Genomic DNA, 21,941 nt, shown 5'->3' with positions numbered 1-21,941 from the left:
AGAAGCTTCACCACCACCAATGTTAAACTGACTGATCTTTCATTGGTGGGTTCACCTTTGGTGTGGCCTTATTTCAAATTATACGTTCAGGAGATGCGGTGGAGGGGGGGGGGGGGGGGGGGGGGTAAGATTTACTTCCAAAGGAAGTCTATAATCTCCCTGTCGATTGAAGCTGAGCTGAATGATACTGTCAGGGCTAATAGGCCCCGCCCAGAGGGAGCAGAACATGCACAATGGGCGGTCCTCGTGACGTCAGCCGCACGTCTACGTGCACATGACGTTAGGCGCCGCGCTAGCCAGGCCGACGTGAAGGTTAAACAACGTTTCCCGCCGTGAGCTCGGCCGGTGACAGACGGGCGGTTTGGTAGCGGCCTCTTGTGTTGTTTTTTTTTTAATCGCGGTCCGCCGCTAATATTATTTTGTGTCTGTTCCTGGAATCGGTCGGTGGTAATCGGCGTTGGCCTTCCCCCAACTTCATCATCATGACTGGCCGTTGCGTTCGTCGGGTTTTGGGTCCGTGTGGTAGTGAGTATCTGACATTAGGTTCCGCTTGCTGTTCTGTCCTGCCGACGCTTTAGACAAACTTACCAAAGGCAATTCAATCTGTAATGTGCAGCGCCAGCTATGATGTGCAGTACGATGCAATCGGTATGCGAAAAATCTATCCCACAACATAATCCACAAGACAGAACAATCATAGAATCATGTTGGACAGGTGGAGATCTGCCCCTGCAGGCTCTTTCAAAGAGCTGTCCAATTTAGTTCTGTTCCATAGTGTCTCTCTTCCCCCCCCCCCCCCCCTGTAAATTTAGTCCCCTTCATGTAAGGTAAAGTCGCCATAGTCCCAGATGACCATAACCTGCATTCCCCTTTGAGGGGGAGAGCAGACTGGCGGTGACTATTTAACTTAAGGATCACCACACCTTGGTGAGGGGTAAGGTTGAGAAGGCGGTGCTGAGCCGGTGCTGCGGGTCAAGTTGCTTCATGAAAGTTCCCAATGAATCCGTTTGCACTGCTCTTTCAAGTGTATTTCAGGTCATAACCGCACAATGTGGAAAGAGTCTCATCATCCCTCAAATTCTTTTCCTGATTATTTAAATCTGACCTCTGGAACAGACCCATTTGCTCGAGGGGAAAAAAATGAGCAAGCAGGGAAAAACTATTAATACATACAACATAATTTTCATAATACTCAATTAGGCCTCTCCTAACCTGTTCTGCTTTAAGGAGAACCATCCCAGCCTTCTTCCCATCTATAATAATCTTTATAATAATCTTTATTGTCGCAAGTAGGCCTACATTAACACTGCAATGAAGTTACTGAGAAAAGCCCCCAGTCACCACATTCCAGCGCCTGTTCGGGTTCACAGAGGGAAAATTCAGAATGTCCAAATTACCTAACAGCACGTCTTTTGGGATTTGTGGGAGGAAACCAGAGTGCCTGGAGGAAACCCACGCAGGCACAGGGAGAACGTGCAGACTCCACACAGACAGTGACCCAAGCCAGGAATCAAACCTGGGATCCTGGAGCTGTGAAGCAACAGTGCTAACCACTGTGCTACCATGCCGACCAACAATCTACACCTACATCTACACCTAACAATTCCCTGTCCCTCAGTATCATCTTAATAAACCATCTTTGTATTCACCCAAGGCCTTGACAACTGCCTTGAAATGTGTTGCCCAGAATTGTACACAATCCAGCTGAGTAAACTTTCTAACAGTTTAGGATAACTTCCTTGTTTTATATTTGGTGCCTTGTTTATTAAGCCACATATTCCACATGTTTTCTTAATTGCCTTATCAACTTGCCCTATTATCTTTAAAGATTTGTTAATCTGCACATCCAGCTCCCTCAAAATTGTTATGCTCAGATTATTCCTATCTTTGTCACCTTGTCCTACAACATTCCAAGACCTCTGAGCTCCTCCGGTTCTGACGCCTTCCACATCCCTGATATTAATTGCTACACTACTGGCAACTGTGTCTTCAGCTGCCTGGGCCCTAACCTCTGGAGTTCCCTCACTTAGCATCTCCTCCTCGCCTCCTATAAACGGCTATTTAATCTACCTCTTCTTTGTTACCTGTCCTAATATCTCTTTGCGTCACATGATGTATGCCCCTGTAAAGTGACTTGGGATGGTTTGTTGAAGGTGCTATATAAATGCACATCATTGTTGTCATGCTGGTTCTCCATGTTTTACCTCCAAAAGTACATCACCTTAAATTTATCCCCATTAAGTTGGTTTGCCCACCCTGTCTGTGTTCTGAAGTTTGCTACAATTCTCGGCATTTTTTTATGTTGACAAATTTTATATCATCCACAAACTTTGGACTAGAGTTATATACCCAACTCTAGGCCACTTTTACATAACAAGAAAAGCAATGGTCATAATAGAGGCTCTGGGCATCCCACTGCATTACTTAATCCTGTTAGGAAACCACCTAACCTTGCCAAATCTGTGCCTCCAGATCCATAGTCAATTACATGACCAATGTATCACTCTTTACTCCACACCATTTGCTTTTTCCAAATAAATCCGCAATGTGGTACATCATCAAATGCAATACCTTCATCAACCCACTCGATTATTTCATCAAAAAAATTCAGGCAGGTTAGTCAAGCACAATTTGCCTTTCTCACACCATGTTAACTGATATTCTCTAAAGGAGAGTTAATTTTGTCGACGCTGGCGTCTATGTTGATTATTTTACCCATTGCGCATGTCAAACTGACTGGCTAAAGTTACCTCCTATATTTGAAAAGGGGTGTAACATTTGCAATTCTCCAGTCCTCTGGCATCACACCCATACCCAAGGAAGACTGAAAGATTGTGGTTGAAGCATCTGACTTCCACCCCAACTGCCTTCAGCAACCTTGGATGCATCCCATTTCGACAAGATGTGAGGTTGTCCATTTTGGTGGGAATAATAGCAAAAGGGATTATTATTTAAATGATAAAAAATTAAAACATGCTGCTGTGCAGAGAGACCTGGGTGTGCTAGTGCATGAGTCGCAAAAAGTAGGTTTACAGGTGCAACAGGTGATCAAGAAGGCAAATGGAATTTTGTCCTTCATTGCTAGAGGGATGGAGTTTAAGACTAGGGAGGTTATGCTGCAATTGTATAAGGTGTTAGTGTGGCCACACCTGGAGTATTGTGTTCAGTTTTGGTCTCCTTACTTGAGAAAGGACGTAGTGGCACTGGAGGGTGTGCAGAGGAGATTCACTAGGTTAATCCCAGAGCTGAAGGGGTTGGATTACGAGGAGAGGTTGAGTAGACTGGGACTGTACTCGTTGGAGTTTAGAAGGATGAGGGGGGATCTTATAGAAACATATAAAATTATGAAGGGAATAGATAGGATAGATGCGGGCAGGTTGTTTCCACTGGCGGGTGAAAGCAGAACTAGGGGGCATAGCCTCAAAATAAGGAGAAGTAGATTTAGGACTGAGTTCAGGAGGAACTTCTTCACCCAAAGGGTTGTGAATCTATGGAATTCCTTGCCCAGTGAAGCAGGAGAGGCTCCTTCATTAAATGTTTTTAAGATAAAGATAATTTTTTGAAGAATAAAGGGATTAAGGGTTATGGTGTTCGGGCCGGAAAGTGGAGCTGAGTTCCACAAAAGATCAGCCATGATCTCATTGAATGGTGGAGCAGGCTCGAGGGGCCAGATGGCCTACTCCTGCTCCTAGTTCTTATGTTCTTATAACTACTTCGCTCTTACCATGACCTTAAATCATACTTTTCTTTTGTGCGTATAAATAGAAAGCAGTGCTTCAGTATCTCCATTGTATATTCTGCCTCCTCAAGCGGTTTACATTCTTGTCCTACACGTTCCCACCATTAGTCTTTATATCTTTCTAAAAGATTTTTTTCATTTTATGTTGCCTGCTGATATTTCTCCCTGCACTCTGCTTATTCTGTCTGGTTCTCTAGTGTGTCCTGGACCTGACATTTGTCATTAACCTGCTTTTCCCGTTTAATTGAATCTCTGTTTCCTTTGTAGCCGTTACACCTTCCTGCTAGTGCAACTGTTGTAGGGCCACGGCAGGCAGATTGTGTAATTTTAGTGTGACAAGTCTACATAGACAACTTCCAAATTAAATGTCAAAATGTGAATTTATATAATGGGGATAGAAAAGTAAGGTCAGAGAGTGGGAGTTAATTGAACGAGGCCATGCAGGTGTAATTTTAAATTGTGCATTCTGGTGCTGTAGGGGTTTCTTTCCTGAGTTGTGGTTAACATTGGGACGGTAGCCAGAGAATTCTGTGGCCATTGCTACTGTTGCACCACAAATCTTTATGTGACAATGTAGAAGATAATTTCCCCTGCATTTAACCCATTCTATTCCTGATTTACCCCATTTAATGTAACAGTGTGGAGGCCATGGCAATAAAAGGGTGGCCCTTTTGATAGTTGATAGATGGTGAAAAGCTGTTCTTGCTGCTTAGAAACGAGAGAGTACAAATTTAAGATAATTGGCAGAAGAATCAGTGCGGAGATGAGTCCTTTTTAAGCACTGGAATGCACTGCTTGGAAGGGTGGTAGAAGCATATTTAGTAGGAACTTTCAAAAGGGAATTGGAAATGTACTTGAAGAGGAGGAATTTGCAGGGGGGGAATGAGTGGGAGAGTCAAACTAATTGGATGGTTCCTGATGGAACATATGACCTCTCGCTATGCTGTAGGCTTCAGTGACCAGCCTTTATGTTGTTTTCCTCTCTAGAATTTCTTTCGACATCCGCAGAATCGCACTTGGCGAGCACGGAGCGGCTACTGAGGCGCAGTGAGCTGTTTGACCAGGAGAAAGTTAGACAGCGAGCCTTGGTCCCACGGATTGAAAAAATCGAAGTTAAACATGTGGGAGCGCCTGATACTGGAACGGTCTTCATCATGAACAAGGACCTTTCCACACCCTTCAACTGTGCCATGCGTAAGTAGGTGCTCGATAAATTAGTAAGCAATTTAGGCTTTGAGAGTTCCCACTACGTTGTTGCAGAGAGGGAGGAGCAGGGTCATGAATTTAAATGAAATGATGAGAATTTTATATTGGAGGCATGGAACGCAGGTAAACTAGAAGCATTGTATGTCGACTAGGAGATGTGTGATCGGTGAGCAGAATTTGGTATGAGATAGTGGTTGAACAGAGAGTTTAAAATATGCTTATGTTTACAGAGAGTGCAGGACAAGATCCACTCGGGAGAGCACTGGAATAATCAAGACTGAAGGTGATAATGGCATTGATGAGAGTCTTACCAGCTGATATTGTAGGTGGGCAATGCTATGAAGGTGGAAGTAAACAATTGTTATTATGGGGGCGGGCATGAGAGGCGGCCTCTGTTACGGGAGCGGGCATGAGAGGGGGTTGCCTGAGCAGGCATCCAGCGGCAGCTGGAGGGGGATACCGGGACAGGCAACCAGCGGCAGCCAGAGTGGAGTGCGAGAGGGGCTCTCCAGAGCGGCTACAGGACATTCTGGAGGCGGAGGGTGAACCACCAGTGGTTGTGGTACACATTGGTACAAACAACATGAGTAAAAAAAGGGATGAGGTCCTAAAAGCAGAATATAAGGAGTTGAAAAATAAGTTGAAAAGTAGGACCTCAAAGCTAATGATCTCAGGATTACTACCAATGCCACAGGGCAGCACGGTAGCATTGTGGATAGCACAATTGCTTCACAGCTCCAGGGTCCCAGGTTCGATTCCGGCTTGGGTCACTGTCTGTGCGGAGTCTGCACATCCTCCCCGTGTGTGCGTGGGTTTCCTCCGGGTGCTCCGGTTTCCTCCCACAGTCCAAACATGTGCAGGTTAGGTGGATTGATCATGATAAATTGCCCTTAGTGTCCAAAATTGCCCTTAGTGTTGGGTGGGGTTACTGGGTTATGGGGCTAGGGTGGCGGTGTTGACCTTGGGTAGGGTGCTCTTTCCAAGAGCTGGTGCAGACTCGATGGACCGAATGGCCTCCTTCTGCACTGTAAATTCTATGATAATCTATGCTAGTCAGAGCTGAAATAACAGGATATATCAAATTAATACGAGGCTGAAGAGATGGTGCGTGGGAGAGATTTTCAGATTCCTGGGACGTTGGGACCAGTTCTAGTTGGGTGAGATCAGTACAGACTGGACAAGTTACACCTGGGCAGGACTGGGAATGATGTCCTAGGGGAGTATTTCCCACACTGGTTGAGGAGGGTTTAAACTAAAATGGCAGGTCAACGGGAACCAATACAAACAGTCAGGGCAATCACAGACAAGAACAAAGGACAGAAAGGGGAATAAGAAAAGTGATAGAAAGGGGAATAAGAAAAGTGATAGACAGAGAAATCAAGGATCTGAATCAAACAGGGCCACAGTAAAAAAATAAAAAAAATGAATGAGAATAGGACAAGAAATGTTAAAAAGTCGAGCCTTCAGGCTCTGTGCGTTAATGCATGGAGCATTTGTAATAAAGTGGATGAATTACTCACGGAAGTAGATGTAAACGAATATGATAGAAATGGGATTACAGAGACATAGCTACAGGGTGACCAGGGATGGGAACTGAACATCCGGAGTAATCATTATTTAGGAAGGACAGATGAAAAGGCAAGAAAATGAGGTTGCATTGCTGGTTTAGAGGAAATTAATGCAATGGTGATTAGCTCTGGCGATGTGGAATCTGTATGGATAGAGCTGAGAAACACCAAGGGGCAAAAAATGTTAGTGGTGATGTTGAGGATGGCATTAAACAGGAAATTAGAGATGCATGCGATAAATGAACATCTGTAATCATGGGTGACTTTAATCTGCTCACAGATTGGACAAAGGAAATTAATAACAATATTGTAGAGGAGAAATTCCTGTGTAGGGGATGGTTTTCTGCACCAACAAGGTGAGCAACCAACTAGAGAACAGGCCATCCTAGACTGAGTACTGTAGTATGAGAAAGGAATAATTGGCAATCTAATTGTGCAAGGTCTCTTGGGTTGAGCGAGATGGAGAGCACTTAGTTGATTCTGAGACTAGGGTCCTGAATCTTAATAAAAGAAACTATGAATGTATGAGGCGTGAGTTGGCAATGGTGGATTGAGGAACATTACTTGACGCGATGACGGTGGTTAGGCAATGGCAAACATTCAAAGAGCATGGGGTGAACGGCAACAATTTTTCATTCCTGCCTGGCGGAAAAATAAAATAGGAAAGATGGCCAAACCATGGCTTACAAGGGAAATTGGAGATGGTATTAGATCCAAGGCATTTAATAGGCCCAATAAAACAGCAGACAAAGGCATTGATTAAGAAGAGGAAAATAGAGTATGAGAGTAAGCTTGTGGGGATCATAAAGCTCCATATAGGTAAGTGAAGTGAAAAAGTTTGTGAAAACAAATGTAGGTCCCTTACAGTCAAAATAGGGGTATTAAATTCTGTCTTCACAAAGGAGGACATGAATAACGTACCAGAAATGTTGAAGAACACCGGGTTTAGGAGAGTGACGAACTGAAGGAAATCAGTATTAGTGGAGAAATGATGTTGGGGAAGGTGATGGGATTGATGGCCAATGAATCCCCAGGGTCTGAAAAGCTCCATGAGTACTTGAGGAACTGGCCCTAGAAATAATGGATGCTTTGGTGGTCATCTTCCAAAATTCTATAGACTCTGGAACAGTTCCTACGGATTGCACCACCAGTATTTAAAAAGGGAGGTAGAGAGAAAACAGAATTATAAACTCGCCAGCTGACGTTGGTAGTGGGGAAAATGCTGACGTCCATTCTAAAAGTTTCAATGGCAGAGCACTAGGAAAACAGTGGTAGGATTGGATAGTGTCAGCATGGATTTACGAAAGGGAAATCATGCTTGACAAATCTACTGGAATTCTTCGAGGATGTAATTAGTAGAGTTGATGAGGAGGAGCCAGTGGATGTGGTTTATTTGGACTTTCAGAAGCTTTTGACAAGGTCCCACATAAGAGATTAGCGTGTAAAATTAAGCACAGAGGATTGGGGGTAGTGTGTTGAGCTGGATAGAAAACTGGTTGGCAGACAACAAAGGGAAACAAAGAATAGGAACAAATGGATCTTTTTCCAAGTGGCAGGCAGTAACTAGAGGGGTACAGCAAGGATCAGTGCCAGGACCCCAGCTATTAATAATTAATTAATTGAGGGAACTGAATTTAATATCTCCGAATTTGCAGGTGACACAAAGTTGGGTGGGAGGGTGAGCTGTGAGGAGGAAGCAGAGATGCCTCAGTGTGATTTGGACAAGCTGAGTGAGTGGGCAAATGCATGGCAGCTGAAGTGTAATGTGGATAAATATGAGGTTATCCACTTTGGTAGCAAAAACAGGAAGGCAGATTATTATCTGAATGACAATGCATTAGGAGTGGGGAATGTGCAACGAGACCCGTGTCCTTGTACACCAGTGACTGAAGCAAGCGTGCAGGTGTAGAAGGCAAATGGTATGTTGGCCTTCGTAGCGAGAGGATTCGAGTGCAGGATCCGGGATGTCTTGCTGCAATTATACAGGGCCTTGGTGAGGCCACACCTGGAATATTGTGTGCAGTTTTGGTCTCCTTACCTGAGGAAGGATGGGAGTGCAACAAATGTTTACCAGACTTACTCCTGGGATGGCAGGACTGACGTATGAGGAGAGATTGAGTCGGTTAGGATTGTATTCGCTGGAGTTCAGGCGAATGAGGGGGCTTGCATAGAAACCCATAATATTCTAAGAGGACTATGCAGAAAGGATGTTCCTGATGGCAGGGAGTACAGAACCAGTTGTCACAGTCTAAGGATATGGGATAGACCATTTAGGACTGAATGAGGAGTAATTTCTTCACCCAGGGAGTGGTGAGCCTGTGGAATTCGCGACCACAGTAAACAGTTGAAGCCAAAACATTGTTAATTTTAAAGAAGGAGCTTGATGTAGCTCTTGGGGCTAAAGCGATCAAAGGATATGGGTGGGGAAAGTGGGAACAAGTTATTGAGTTGGACGATCCCATGTTCATAATGAATGACAGAGGAGGCTCGAATGGCCTACCAATTATTTCTATGAGAGGTGGTCTCTATTATGGGGATGGATACAGGAAGTTTCTTTATTATGGGGGGGACGAGGTGGTTAAATTTAGCTCTATGTTAAATAGGTCACAGGTCGTGAACCATTTTGTTGAGTCGGAGAATGTTGATGATGGGCTTGACATCTTGGCCAGAAAATGAAGATTTAAAAGAAATCTTTCCAATTTTGGGGTAATTTAGCATGGCCAATCCACCTACCCGCCACATCTTTTGGGTTGTGGGTGTGAGACCCATGCAGGCACTGAGAGAATGTGCAAACTCCACACGGACAGTGACCCAGAGCCAGGATCGAACCTGGGTCGGCAGCAATGCTAACTACTGTGCCCTCATGCTGTCTTGGGAATGAAGATTTTGACAGGGTCTGAAGACAACTGCTTCAGTCTTTATGCTCAATTGGAGGCAATTATGGCTTATCTCAGACTGGTCGCGAATTCTCTTTTTTGTAAATACTGAAGAAAGGTACTTGTTCCAGACCTCTCCTATCTCTTCAGACTCAATACACAATCTCCCGCTACTGTCCTTGATCGGACCAACCCTCACTCTAGTCATTCTCATATTTATCGCATATGTGTAAAAGGCCTTGGCGTTTTTCTTGATCCTACCCGCCAAAGATTTTTCATGCCTTCTCTTCGCTCTCCTAATCCCTTTCTTCAGTTCCCTCCTGGCTATCTTGTATCCGTCCAGCGTCCTGTCTGAACCTTATTTCCTCAGCCTTACATAAGTCTCCTTCTTCCTCTTAACAAGACATTCAACCTCTCTTGTCAACCATGGTTCCCTCACTCAACCATCTCTTCCCTGCCTGACAGGGACATACATATCAAGGACACGTAGTATCTGTTCCTTGAACAAGTTCCACATTTCAATTGTGTCCTTCCCTGACAGCCTATGTTCCCAACGTATGCACTTCAGTTCTTGTCTGACAGCATCGTATTTACCCTTCCCCCAATTGTAAACCTTGCCCCGTTGCACACACCTATCCCTCTCCATTACTAAAGTGAAAGTCACGGAATTGTGGTCACTATCTCCAAAATGCTCCCCCACGAACAAATCTATCACTTGCCCTGGTTCATTACCAAGTACGAAATCCAATATGGCCTCCCCTCTGGTCGGACAATCTACATACTGTGTTAGAAAAGCTTCCTGGACACACTGCACAAACACCACCTCATCCAAACTATTTGATCTAAAGAGTTTCCACTAAATATTTAGGAAGTTGAAGTCACCCATGACTACTACCCTGTGACTTCTGCACCTTTCCAAAATCCGTTTCCCAATCTGTTCTTCCATATCTCTGCTGCTATTGGGGGGGGGCCTACTGAAAACTCCCAGCAAGGTGACTGCTCCTTTCCTATTTCTGACTTTAACCCATACTACCTCAGTAGGCAGATCCTCCTCGAACTGCCTTTCTGCAGCTGTTATACTGTCTCTAATTAATAATACCACCCCTCACCTCTTTTACCACCCTCCCTTATCTTATTGAAACATCTATAACCAGGGACCTCCAACAAACATTTCTGCCCCGCTTCTATCCAAGTTTCCGTGATGGCCACAACATCGTAGTCCCAAGTATCAATCCATGCCTTAAGTTCACCCATCAGGGGCGGGATTCTCCCCCACCCGGCGGGGCGGGGGGTCCCGGCGGGATGGAGTGGCGTGAACCACTCCGGCGTCGGGCCGCCCCAAAGGTGCGTATTTCTCCGCATCTTTAGGGGCCAAGCCCCCACCTTTAGGGGCTAGGCCCGCGCCGGAGTGGTTGCCGCCCCGCCGGCTGGCGTGGAAGACCTTGGGTGCCACGCCAGCCAGGGCTGAAGGGATTCCGCGGCCGGCGGAAGTCCGCGCATGCGCGGGAGCGTCAGCGGCTGCTGATGTCATCCCCGCGCATGCGCAGGGGGGGGGGGTCACCTACGCGTCGGCCATCGCAGAGACCTACACGGCCGACGCGTAGTAAAAGAGTGCCCCCACGGCACAAGCCTGCCCGCGGATCGGTGGGCCCCGATTGCGGGCCAGGCCACCGTGGGGGCACCCCCCAGGGCCAGATCGCCCCGCCTCCCCCCCCCCCCCCCCCCCCCCCGGAGCCCGCCCACGCCGCCAGTCCCGCCGGTAAGAGAGGTGGTTTAGTTCCCGCCGTCGGGACTGGCATGACAGCAGCGGGACTTCGGCCCATCGCGGGCCAGAGAATCGCCGGGGAGGGCCGGCCAATCGGCGCGGCGCGATTCCCGCCCCCGCCGAATCTCTGGCACTGGAGAATTCGGCGGGGGTGGGATTCAAGCCGCCCCCCCCCCCCCCCCCGGCGATTCCCTGACCCGGCAGTGGGTCGGAGAATCCCGCCCCATATTCCTGGTGCTTCTTGCGTTGAAGTACACACACTTCAACCCATCTCCGTGCCTGCAAGTACTCTCCTTTGTCAGTGTTACCTTCCCCACTGCCTCACTGCACGCTTTGATGTCCTGAACATCGGCTACCTTGGTTGCTGGTCTACAAATCCGGTTCCCATTCCCCTACCAAATTAGTTTAAAACCTCCCTGAGACTACTAGAAAACCTCTCTCCCAAGATATTGGTGCACCTCTAGTTCAGATGCAACCCGTCCTGCTTGTACAGGTCCCACCTTCCCCAGAATGTGCTCCAATTATCCAAATACCTGAAGCCCTTCCTCCTACACCATTCCTGCAGCCACGTGTTCAACTGCACTCTCTCCCTATTCCTAGCCTCGCTATCACATGGCACCGGCAACAAACCAGAGATGACAACTCTGTCTGTCCTGGCTTTTAACTCCCAGCCTAACTCCCTAAACTCGTTCAATACATCCACACCCCTTTTCCTACCTACGTCGTTGGTACCAATGTGCACCACAACTTCTGGCTGCTCCCCGTCCCCCTTAAGGATCCTGAAGACATGATCCGAGACGTCATGGACCCTGGCACCCGGGAGGCAACAAACCGTCCGAGAGTCTCGCCCATGCCCAGAGAACCGCCTGTCTGTACCTCTAACTATTGAGTCCCCGATAACTAGTGCTCGCCTAATCTCCCCCGTTCCCTTCTGAGCCCCAGAGCCGGACCTCGTGCCAGAGACCCGGTCACTGCAGCCTACCCCTGCTAGGTAATATCTCTCTCTCTCTCTCTCTCTCTCTCTCTCTCTCTCTCTCTCTCTCTCTCTCTCTCTCTCTCTCTCTCTCTCTTCCTCCTCCTCCTCCTCTCCCCCCCCAAAAACAGTATGCAAAGCGGTATACCTATTGTTGAGAGGGTATCCCTGCATTGACTGCTTCCTCCTCTTTCCACCTCTAACTGTTACCCAGCTACCTTTGTTCTCAGGTGTAACTATGTCCCTGTAGCTTCTATCTATCACCCCCTCAGCTTCCTGAATGATCCCTAGTTCATCCAGCTCCTGTTTCCTAACACGGTATGCAAGGAGATGGCTGCACTTCCCGCAGGTGAAGTCAGCAAGGACACCGGTGGTCTCCCTTACCTTGAACATTCTGTCGGAGGAACATTCCACTGCCCTCGCTGCCGTCACCTCTACTTAGTCTCCCAGTAAAAAAGAAAAAAAAAAGTAAATAGCTTACCTGCTCACAGCACTGAGTTTTTTTTTAGGTTAGAGGAGGAGGGAGGGTGGGAGACACTACACGTGTAGTGTCTCGGGTTTCCTCACCGTTCACATTTATTGGGTAATACAAAACCATCCCATTCTCCCCACGGCCGACGTCCGATTTCCTGCTGCTCTGAGGAAAAAAAAAGCTCTGAAAAAGTAAGTTAAAAATCAAAAACTCAGCTTACCTTCCAGCTCTCCCCTTCAAAAATTGCTCCTCTCTGCCCGCTCCGCTGGAAGAATGAGCAAAGACAGCAGAGGTCACATTGTGGGGACTTGGTGAGAAATTCTTGGACTTTGCTTTGAGGAGTGAGTTAAGAGCTGTCCACTGAACTGGACAATGGAGCAGAGATGTTAGAGGAAGATTGATGTTGATTGAGTCAATGGCAGCAGAGAAACATTAACTTTATCCAGCAATGCCTCAATTTTAAAATCTTCTTTTCAAATCCATCCATGGCATCGTCCTGTTGTAACTTCTGTAACCTTCTCATTGCTGCATCATTTCTCGCTCTCTCTCTCGCCGTTGTTTAGCTGTCCAAATATATTGTTAAATGGCTTGGTTAAATCCTGTGAAGCGTCTTGGGATGTTTTGCCACCCGAAAGGTGTTTGTCAAATGAATCCTCTGTGCTTTCAGAAATGTGAGCTGCTGGATCCTGTAACCCTCTCCGCCTGTTCCTTGTCCCTGTGCACAGATATGAGCGAATGGTGTGTAAAGCGTTCTATACTTGCACTGGTGGATGGGGAAATCTGGGACATGTATAAACCCCTCAACAAATCCTGCGACATCCAGTTCCTGACTTTCAAGGATGAGAACCCAGACGAGGTTAATAAGGTAAAGACTCTACCTACCATTGGGGTGACGTGGATAGGGGTGATAAAGCAGGGAGAAGGAACAGAATGTTTTACAGCGTTATCATTTTTCTTTCCTCAACCCAGCTCCTCAAGCAGGAATTGAACTCTGGATTTTCCTGGCTCAATCCCATACTTGTGGCTGCTTTTCTGAATTGTGTCATTGTGGAATATTTTTTCTGCTTTAGGCAGCTGCTAGGGGAAGATTGTTGCCACAAAACCAAATTGTCCAACTGTAATTTCTGTAATTGTAAGATGTGTTTTGGCAGAAGAAGACCATGGAGAAGATGTTTGCCGCTCTGCACCCCGTCCCTTTCTATAGTGAACCCATCAGCTATAACCTGGTTTCTTTTGCGAGGAAATAGGGAGTTTAATAAAAGAAGGCAGCAGAAGCATTCTGCCAATTCTCACACATTGCTGTTAATTCATCATGCCAAATAGTTCTCACTACAGCCACCACCGGTAACAAACTTGTAACTACAAGTACAGACCAAAATGCCTCCTCTGTCGATAAGCCAAGCTGGCTGGAAAAAATATATCTACATTTTGTTTCCACAGTTGCAATGAACAAAATATGAAAAATTAATATACTTGCTGTACTTAATATTTTTTATGTCCATAAACTTTAGTTATCTACTAAACCTTCCTCTTGTCGTGTCACCATCTTACTTCTCACCACATACCCAGTTTATGTTCTTATTCAAACAAGTGGCTACTTATGAAGACGTCTTTCTATTTGTTCATTGTCCATGTCCTCCCCTTGCGCTTATTATATTTGTTCTATTGCTGCACTTTGATGTCTATTTGTCCACAATGATAATTACTGTTGGGAACTTTTCGCTCTTGTTCATTCAGAGCTCTGAATGCAGCAGCCTCTTCCACTGTTCAACGTCACCACGTTGACCTTTCACACCTTTGTCTATTTGCAACCTTTCACAAGATGCTGAAACTGGAATTTCTCACCTCCCTCAGATGCTATCAAATCACTGCTCCTTGATTTACCTGGTCTTCGCGCCGGCTGTTTTCAATCTTGTTCTGCATTATTGAGGCTATCTCTACTGCGACAACAGCCACTGGCAATTACATAGAATGTTTAAAATTAGGAGCATGGTTCAAAATGGTTTAACAGAAGTGTAATCAGAAACTGGATGCTAAGCTTCGAAGGCAATTTTGGGAGGAGACATGTGTGATTAAGGTTGATCTTAAGAAGCAAAAGAAAGAGATGGTAATGGTACTGCAGTTTAGAGAGCGAATTCTAAAGCGTGGGTTTATGTTGGCTCCGTTAATCTGATGTTAGATGACAGTGTTTGCTAGCGGGGTTGTGGTGAGAGTTTGTAGGACTGGAGGAAGGTACAGAGAAAGGGAGTGGTGAAGCCATGGATTTCCGCGCACATGCAAAAATTTCAACTTTGTGGTCTCCTAGAATCATCGGTATACAGCACAAAGAAAGGCCCTTTGGCCCATCGTATCTGTGCTGGCCATCCATCACGTAGCCATTCCAATCCCATTTTCCATCACTTGGTCCGTCAACTTGTATGCTATTGTGTTTCAAGTGCTCTTATTGTGGGAGTGGGAGCCAATGTAGATCAACACGACCAAGGGAGTTGGGCAAGTGATACTTGGTGCTAGACAGATTAGATGATTCTGAATTAAGGAAAAGCTAAAGACGTGTGGACGGAGCAGAATGGAGAGCATCAGAACAGTTGTTTCATCAACTGACTGACTGTGGTAGGGACAGAGGTGGATGATATGGGAGACAACCGTCTTTATGATGGAGGAGGATACAGGTTCGCAAACATAGTTTGGAGTTGAGTATGTTGTTCAGGTTGCAAACATCCTGAGCCAAGGGGAGTAATTATGGCAAAGATACAGAGTTGCTATTGGGGAAGGGGGGGGGTTAGTGGTTAACGATGCTGGCGTTGGTCTTCCTAATGTTTAGCTGGGGGCAACTGCAGATTTCCCCACACTTTGTAGATCTGGGGTCTTCATCAAAGTATATCCATTTTAAAAAGTAACTCTCAGAAGTCTCATTTATTAAAACTAAAAGACAAAATCCCTTCTCCACTACTCTGCTGCACTGATAGGGTATTGCCTTACCTTTTCTGATAATTTGCAAGGAAAGCGTGGAAAGACTATAAGAAAGAAGTAGGCCGTTCAGCTCCTTAAGCCTGCTCCGCCATTCAATAGGATCATGGTTGATACGGCATTCCTCACTTCTACTTTCTTGCCCGTTCACCGTAACGCTTGATTCCCTTTACTGATCAAGATTCTTATCTAACCCAGCCTTAAATGTACACTAGGACTCTGCCCCCACAGCTCTGTGACAAGGAGTTCCAGAAACACTCAACCTTCGAGAGAAGAAATTCATCTTCATCTCAGCCTCAAATTGGCACCCCTTTATTCTGCCACTATGACCTCTGGTCCAAAGATGTGCAGGTTAGGTGGATTGGCCATGCTATATTCCCCCTTAGTGTCCATAGGTGTGGGGTTACAGGGATGAGGTGGGGGGGGGGTGAGCCTCGGTAAGGAGCTCTTTCAGAGGCAGACGTGATGGGCCGAATGGCCTCCTTCTGCATTGCTAGAATTCTATAGTCCTAGACTCTCCCTTGAAGGGAAACATTATCTTGTCATTTACCCTGTGAAGCCCCTTAACAATCCTATATGTTTCAATGAGATCACCTCTCATTCTTCTAAATTCCAAAGATTAGCGGCCCAACCTGTTTAACCTTTGTTCATAAGACAATCCCTCCATACTGGGGATCATCCTGGTGAACCTTCTCTGAACCGTCTCCAATGACATAATATCTTTCCTTTTAAATAAGGGGACCACAGTACTCCCAGATGTGGTCTCACCCGTACCTTGTACAGTTGCACCATGACTTCACTCCTCTTGTACTCCAACCCCCTCGAAATAAGGGACAACATTCCATTAGCCTTCCTGTTTACCTGCTGCACCCATGTGCTAGCTTTCTGTGTTTCATTCACAAGTACACCCAAGTCCCTTTGTGTCGCAGTGTTCTGCTGTTTTTCTTCATTTAAATGAACAACGTTACATTTTCTCACTTAATGCCCCATTTGCTAACTTTTTAACAATGATAATCTTCATTGTCACAAGTAGGCTTACATTAACACTGTCCAAATTACCAAACAGCACGTCTTTCGGGACTTGTGGGAGGAAACCGCAGCACCCGGAGGAAACCCACGCAGACAAGGGGAGAACGTGTAGACTCCGCACAGACAGTGACCCAAGCCGGGAATCGAACCTGGGATCCTGGCACTGTGTAGAAACAGTGCAAACTACTGTGCTACCTTTGCCCACTTACTTAACCTATCAGTATCTCTTTGCAAACTGTTTGTATCTCTCTCCCAATTTGCCTTTCCACCTGTTTATGTGTCATCTTCTAATTTGGCTGCAGAACATTTGCTTCCTTCTTCCAAGTCACGAAAAACATGCAGTTAGGTGAATTGGACATTCTGAATTCTGCCTCTAAATTCTCCCTTTGTGTACCCGAATGGTTGCCGGGATGTGGCGACTCGGGGATTTTCACAACTTCATTGCAGTGTTAATGTAAGCCCATTTGTGACAATAAAGGTTATTATTATTAATATATATTGTAATCCGTTGCGGTCCCAGCACTGATCCCTGTGGAACCCCACGAGTTACAGGTCACCAACTTGAAAAAGAAACACTTATTCCCACTCTCTCTTTCCTGCCCATTAGCCAATTCTCTATCCATGCCAATATACTACCTCCAACACCATAGGATCTTATTTTATGACTTAACCTTTTGCGAGGTACCTTGTCGAATGCCTTCTGGAAGTCCTAATACAACACATCTACTGGTTCCCCTCTCTCCACTCTGATTGCGACTTCTGCAAAATATTAGTCAGACACTATTTCCCTTCCTTGAAGCCATGCTGACTCTGCTTGATTAGATTATTATTTTCAAAATGTGCTACTATTTTTATTCAATAATTGATTCTAATGTTTTTCCAACAATAGATGTAGGGCTAATCGGCCAATAGTTACCTGCTTTTTTGCCTCCTTCCTTTTTGAATAGGGGTACCACATTGGCAACTTTTCCAACCCTCCGGTACTTCTCCAGAATTGAATTCAACTTTTCTCCCCCATCTCCTTTCAGCTTCCCCCTTTGGGTAAGCCTCCTGATTATCAGTAAACAAAGTTTAAAAAAACTGACTTTCATTTATGTTGTACCCCTCTCCCAACTTGCCCCTCGCCTGAGGTGTGGTGATTCTCAGGTTAAGTCACCACCAGTCAGCTCTCCCCTCAAAGGGGAAAGCCGCCTATGGTCACCTGGGATTATGGTGACTTCACCATACCTTTTACCTTATTTTGTCAACAAAATGTCACAGCCTTCGCAGTTATGTGGGGGCAAGTGCAAAAGCAGTTCTTTGCCTGCAAAGTCCCAGTAACAATAGTATCCAATTAAACTGTCTGTGTTGCCCTTCATTATGGAGCATCTTCTTCTGAGATTCGAGAGCAGGCAGCAAACAAGTGGGATCAAGGAACAATTCCAATGAGTTGCGCAAATGCAAGGAAAAATGAAATGGACAGGATTAAAAAGAATCACAGTTTATTTCATTTATTTTTTTCGGGCAGATTGAAGATTTTGTACAAGCCCCTCCCACCACTCCTAGTTTTGCTTGTGAAGATGTGATTTAATGTTTGTTCTGCATTTTTATTTTTAACAGGCTTACTGGAGGTCATGTGCTATGATGATGGGGTGCGTCCTTGAAACAGCATTCAAAGATGAGTACAGTGTTGAACTGATCAGAGCACCAGATGTACCAGGTACTAGAAAAATGTTTAATATTGTCCTATTTTTTTAGTTTTCGTAGAATTTACAGAAGAAGGCCATTTGGCCCATCGAGTCTGCACCGGCTCTTGGAAAGAGCACCCTACCCAAGGTCCGCTCCTCCACCCTATCCTCATAACCCAGCAACCCCACCCAACACTATGGGCAATTTTGGACACTAAGGGCAATTTAGCATGGTCAATCCACCTAACCTGCACATCTTTGGACTGTGGGAGGAAACCGGAGCACCCGGAGGAAACCCACGCACACACTGGGAGGATGTGCAGACTCCGCACAGACAGTGACCCAAGCCGGAATCGAACCTGGGACCCTGGAGCTGTGAATCAATTGTGCTATCCACAATGCTACCATGCTGCCCTAGTTATGACCTGATTAATCCAACCGCCAATTTGCCATTCTCTTAGCTTCCAAGAAGTGGTAAGAATGTGGATCTTAACTATCACTTGGGAGTCCTTGAAGAGAATAGCATAGACACTTTTTAAAGGGGAAGTAGATGAACATGAGGGCAAAAGAAATAGAAGGATACGCTGGTGTGGTTAGATGAAGAGTGATGGGAAGGGGGTTTGTGTATTAACATTGTCATGTTGTGCTGAATGGCCTCTTTCTGTGCTGTACATTGTGTGTGATCCGGTGATGGGGCAATGGGTAACCGCAGCCTGATGTGGCTTCGAGCTGTACAGCAGCAAGATCCCTTATTTGACCTCTGGCCAGTTTTTAATTGGCTGATTTCAGCTAGGAGGGTGAAGGGAGCTAAGTTCCTTGGGTCAACGTGGGGCAATCAACTTGGGCTTTTTCCTTCCCTTTTAGTATGACTGGAACATGGACATTCTGCGATGCCCTTGTATTTGAATAGCCTACTTGTGATTTTCTACCTAGGCAGACATGAATGGTGGTCACATATAGGGCTGCTGATACCTATGGAACCTCAGCCTGGCATAACGTCCTGTGGAGTGGAACAAACATTTCTGGTTGTACAACACTTTACACAACCACCGGGCACCTTAAAACTGTTGAAGTGTAGGAAATGGGGAGAACTCATCAGCTCCCCAGGGGCATTATTGCTCTTCCTGTGCAAGTTAAGAGTTATTGGCTGTGATTTTGGAATAAGCTGAAAGGCAATGTGTAATCTTTGATATATTTCTCTTCCTGTTGGGCATGCCCCTGATCTTTACTCAGAACATATTCACTGCCCCCAACATGAATGCAATGGCCCAAAGCAGGTATTGATTCAAGGACTTGGCAAAGGCACTGCCCCTTGTCCCCAGTAACGTTATGTTTTCCATTTTGAGATTATTGCAGTGTAAGATTTCCTTTCTTGTCGTAGTGATTTCTGGAGCTTTCTGTTACGATGTGATACTGGATGGACGGCTAGACGACTGGACACCCTCGGCGGTAAGTAATTGGCCCACCCCACTTAGCGTTTCCATCTTCTGAATTTCTTATTGGTTCCCCACTCCCCCAATCTTCCTTTGCTCTGCACATTCCAGAATGTGAATGAATTTCCAATTTTTGTGTCCAGATCAAAAGAAAGATTGTTCCCAAGTGCTGAGAGAACTTTAAATACCAGCTGTGGCATTGATAAGACAGATCGTGGGATGAAAACTAATCCTGTTATGATATACCACTTGCATACACTATTATTCTGCTGTGAAGGTAGAGCCATATGTAATCAGTGTCTCCTTTTAAGGCCACAAAATGTAATGCAAACAAGCACGATCAATGTCGAATAATGGTTAATTGCTGTTACAGATAAGTACAGGTTAATTACCATTGATGAGAGAAGTTTGAAGATTTACAGGTTCTGGTGAATTTCTTAACTTTCCTTGTAATCTTAAGCTTCCTGCAATTCCCACCTCTTGCATATCCCAACTTTAATCTTCTACCATTACTGCCTGTGCCATAAGCAGCCTTGGATCAAAACTCTGGAATCCCCGCCTCCTCCTTTAGGATGTGCCTTAAAACTCCTACCTCCTGGACCTGGACCTGGGCCAGGTTTAACTCACTTGGCTAAACAGCTGGTTTGTAGGGCAGCACGGTAGCATAAATGCTTTACAGCTCCAGGGTCCCAGGTTCGATTCCCGGCTGGGTCACTGTCTGTGTGGAGTCTGCACCTTCTCCCCGTGTGTGCGTGGGTTTCCTCCGGGTGCACCGGTTTCCTCCCACAGTCCTCAGTGTCCAAAATTGCCCTTAGTGTTGGTTGAATGGGGACACTGGGTATGGGGATAGGGTGGTGTGGGCTTGGGTAGGGTGCTCTTTCCAAGAGCCAGTGCAGACTCGATGGGCCGAATGGCCTTCTGCACTGTAAATTCTGTGAAAATTCTGTGATGCAGAGCGAGGCCAGCAGCGTGAGTTCAATTCCCGTACCGGCTGAGGTTAGTCATGAAGGCCCTGCCTTCTCAACCTTACCCCTCACCTGAGGTGTGGTGACCCTCAGGTTAAATTACCACCAGTCAGCTCTTCCCCTCAAAGGGGAAAGGAGCCTTTGGTCTTCTGGAACTATGGTGACTTCACCTTATCTTGCCTCCTGGACCAAGCTTCTAGTCATTTGCCCAAATATCCCCTTGTGTAGCTTGGTGTCACAATTTTGTTTGAAAAGGCTCCTTTGAAATACTGTCAGATGCATTACAAGCCTAGAGCCGTGATACAAATGCAAGTAGTTGATCTCGTGCGGTGATCTACAGTGCAGAAGGAGGCCATTTGGCCCATCGAATCTACACCAACCCTCTGAAAGAGCAACTAGGCCCACTCACCCTCCGCATCCCTGCAACCCCATAACCCTACAAAACCTTTGGGCAATTTAGGCAACCGTTGGTCACTGAGGGGCAATTCAGCATGGCCAATCCACCTAACCTGCACATCTTTGGACTGGGGGAGGAAACCAGAGCACCCGGAGGAAACCCACGTAGACACGGGGAGAACGTGCAGACTCAGCACAGACAGTGACCCAAGGCCAGAATTGAACCCAGGTCCCTGGCGCTGTGGGGCCACGATGCCATCCACAGTATAATGTTCTTTGTGAAAGCACAGGAATGAAATATATTTGCCATTTTAAAACCTCTAATTTGCCATGTGATATCTTTTCAAAAACTATTTTTATTGGCATTTGGAGTTAGAAAAACAGTTTTGCATATAAATGACAGTACAACAGCAATGGTAATGATACATAACAAAATTAGACATGAGCTGGTTGCTGTCACCATACAGTGACTGAGGCTCCAATAGTAACTTACAGTTTTACAGTAGTGTTAATTTAATGTTTTGGCGGGTTCCTGTTGGGGCTCCTATCGCCAATTTACTCAGATATGTGCAGATATTGTTGGGATCCTTCCGCTTGTTTGCTGGTTGTCTCCATTTCGCTGGTGGGGGGGGGGGGGGGGGGGGGGGGATCTGTTCCCCCCTTGAATTAGAGGTAGTGGGGGAAGATTGGAAAGAAAACTGTTGTCTAACGTGAGGCTGTTACTCAACGTAGTTCTTAGCCTGGCGGTGGGGCCAGAACTGAAGATCTTCGTGTCTCTGGACGCAGAAAAAGCATTAGACTGGGTGGAGTAGAGCTATCTTTTCACAGTTCTGGAGATGTTTGGGCTGGGTCATGGGTTTGTGTTGTGAGTGCTGCTGTTATACA

The 21,941-nt window shown here is 45.9% G+C and overlaps 1 protein-coding gene across 2 annotated transcripts in view; it reads left to right on the top strand.

Annotated features, from left to right (window-relative positions):
- Nucleotides 1–276: 276 nt before the first annotated feature.
- mrpl39 (mitochondrial ribosomal protein L39) overlaps nucleotides 277–21,941 on the top strand; it is a 35,450-nt gene continuing 13,785 nt past the window's right edge. Inside the window, exons 1-5 of one of the 2 annotated variants that reach the window (XM_072513139.1) lie at nucleotides 277–525; nucleotides 4,727–4,933; nucleotides 13,325–13,464; nucleotides 18,195–18,294; nucleotides 19,644–19,711. In XM_072513139.1, the coding sequence (XP_072369240.1) occupies nucleotides 483–525; nucleotides 4,727–4,933; nucleotides 13,325–13,464; nucleotides 18,195–18,294; nucleotides 19,644–19,711 (558 nt within the window). In that variant the 5' untranslated portion in view covers nucleotides 277–482. Of the gene's footprint in view, nucleotides 526–593; nucleotides 649–4,726; nucleotides 4,934–13,324; nucleotides 13,465–18,194; nucleotides 18,295–19,643; nucleotides 19,712–21,941 lie in introns of those variants that run through there. The other variant, XM_072513140.1, reaches the window with a different exon arrangement.

This window comes from Scyliorhinus torazame, chromosome 8 (genome assembly GCF_047496885.1).
Source record: "Scyliorhinus torazame isolate Kashiwa2021f chromosome 8, sScyTor2.1, whole genome shotgun sequence".
In the NCBI taxonomy this organism is placed as follows: domain Eukaryota; kingdom Metazoa; phylum Chordata; class Chondrichthyes; order Carcharhiniformes; family Scyliorhinidae; genus Scyliorhinus; species Scyliorhinus torazame.
The sequence above is the reverse complement of the archived record's forward strand: the minus strand, read 5'-3'. Positions and strand labels throughout refer to the sequence as shown.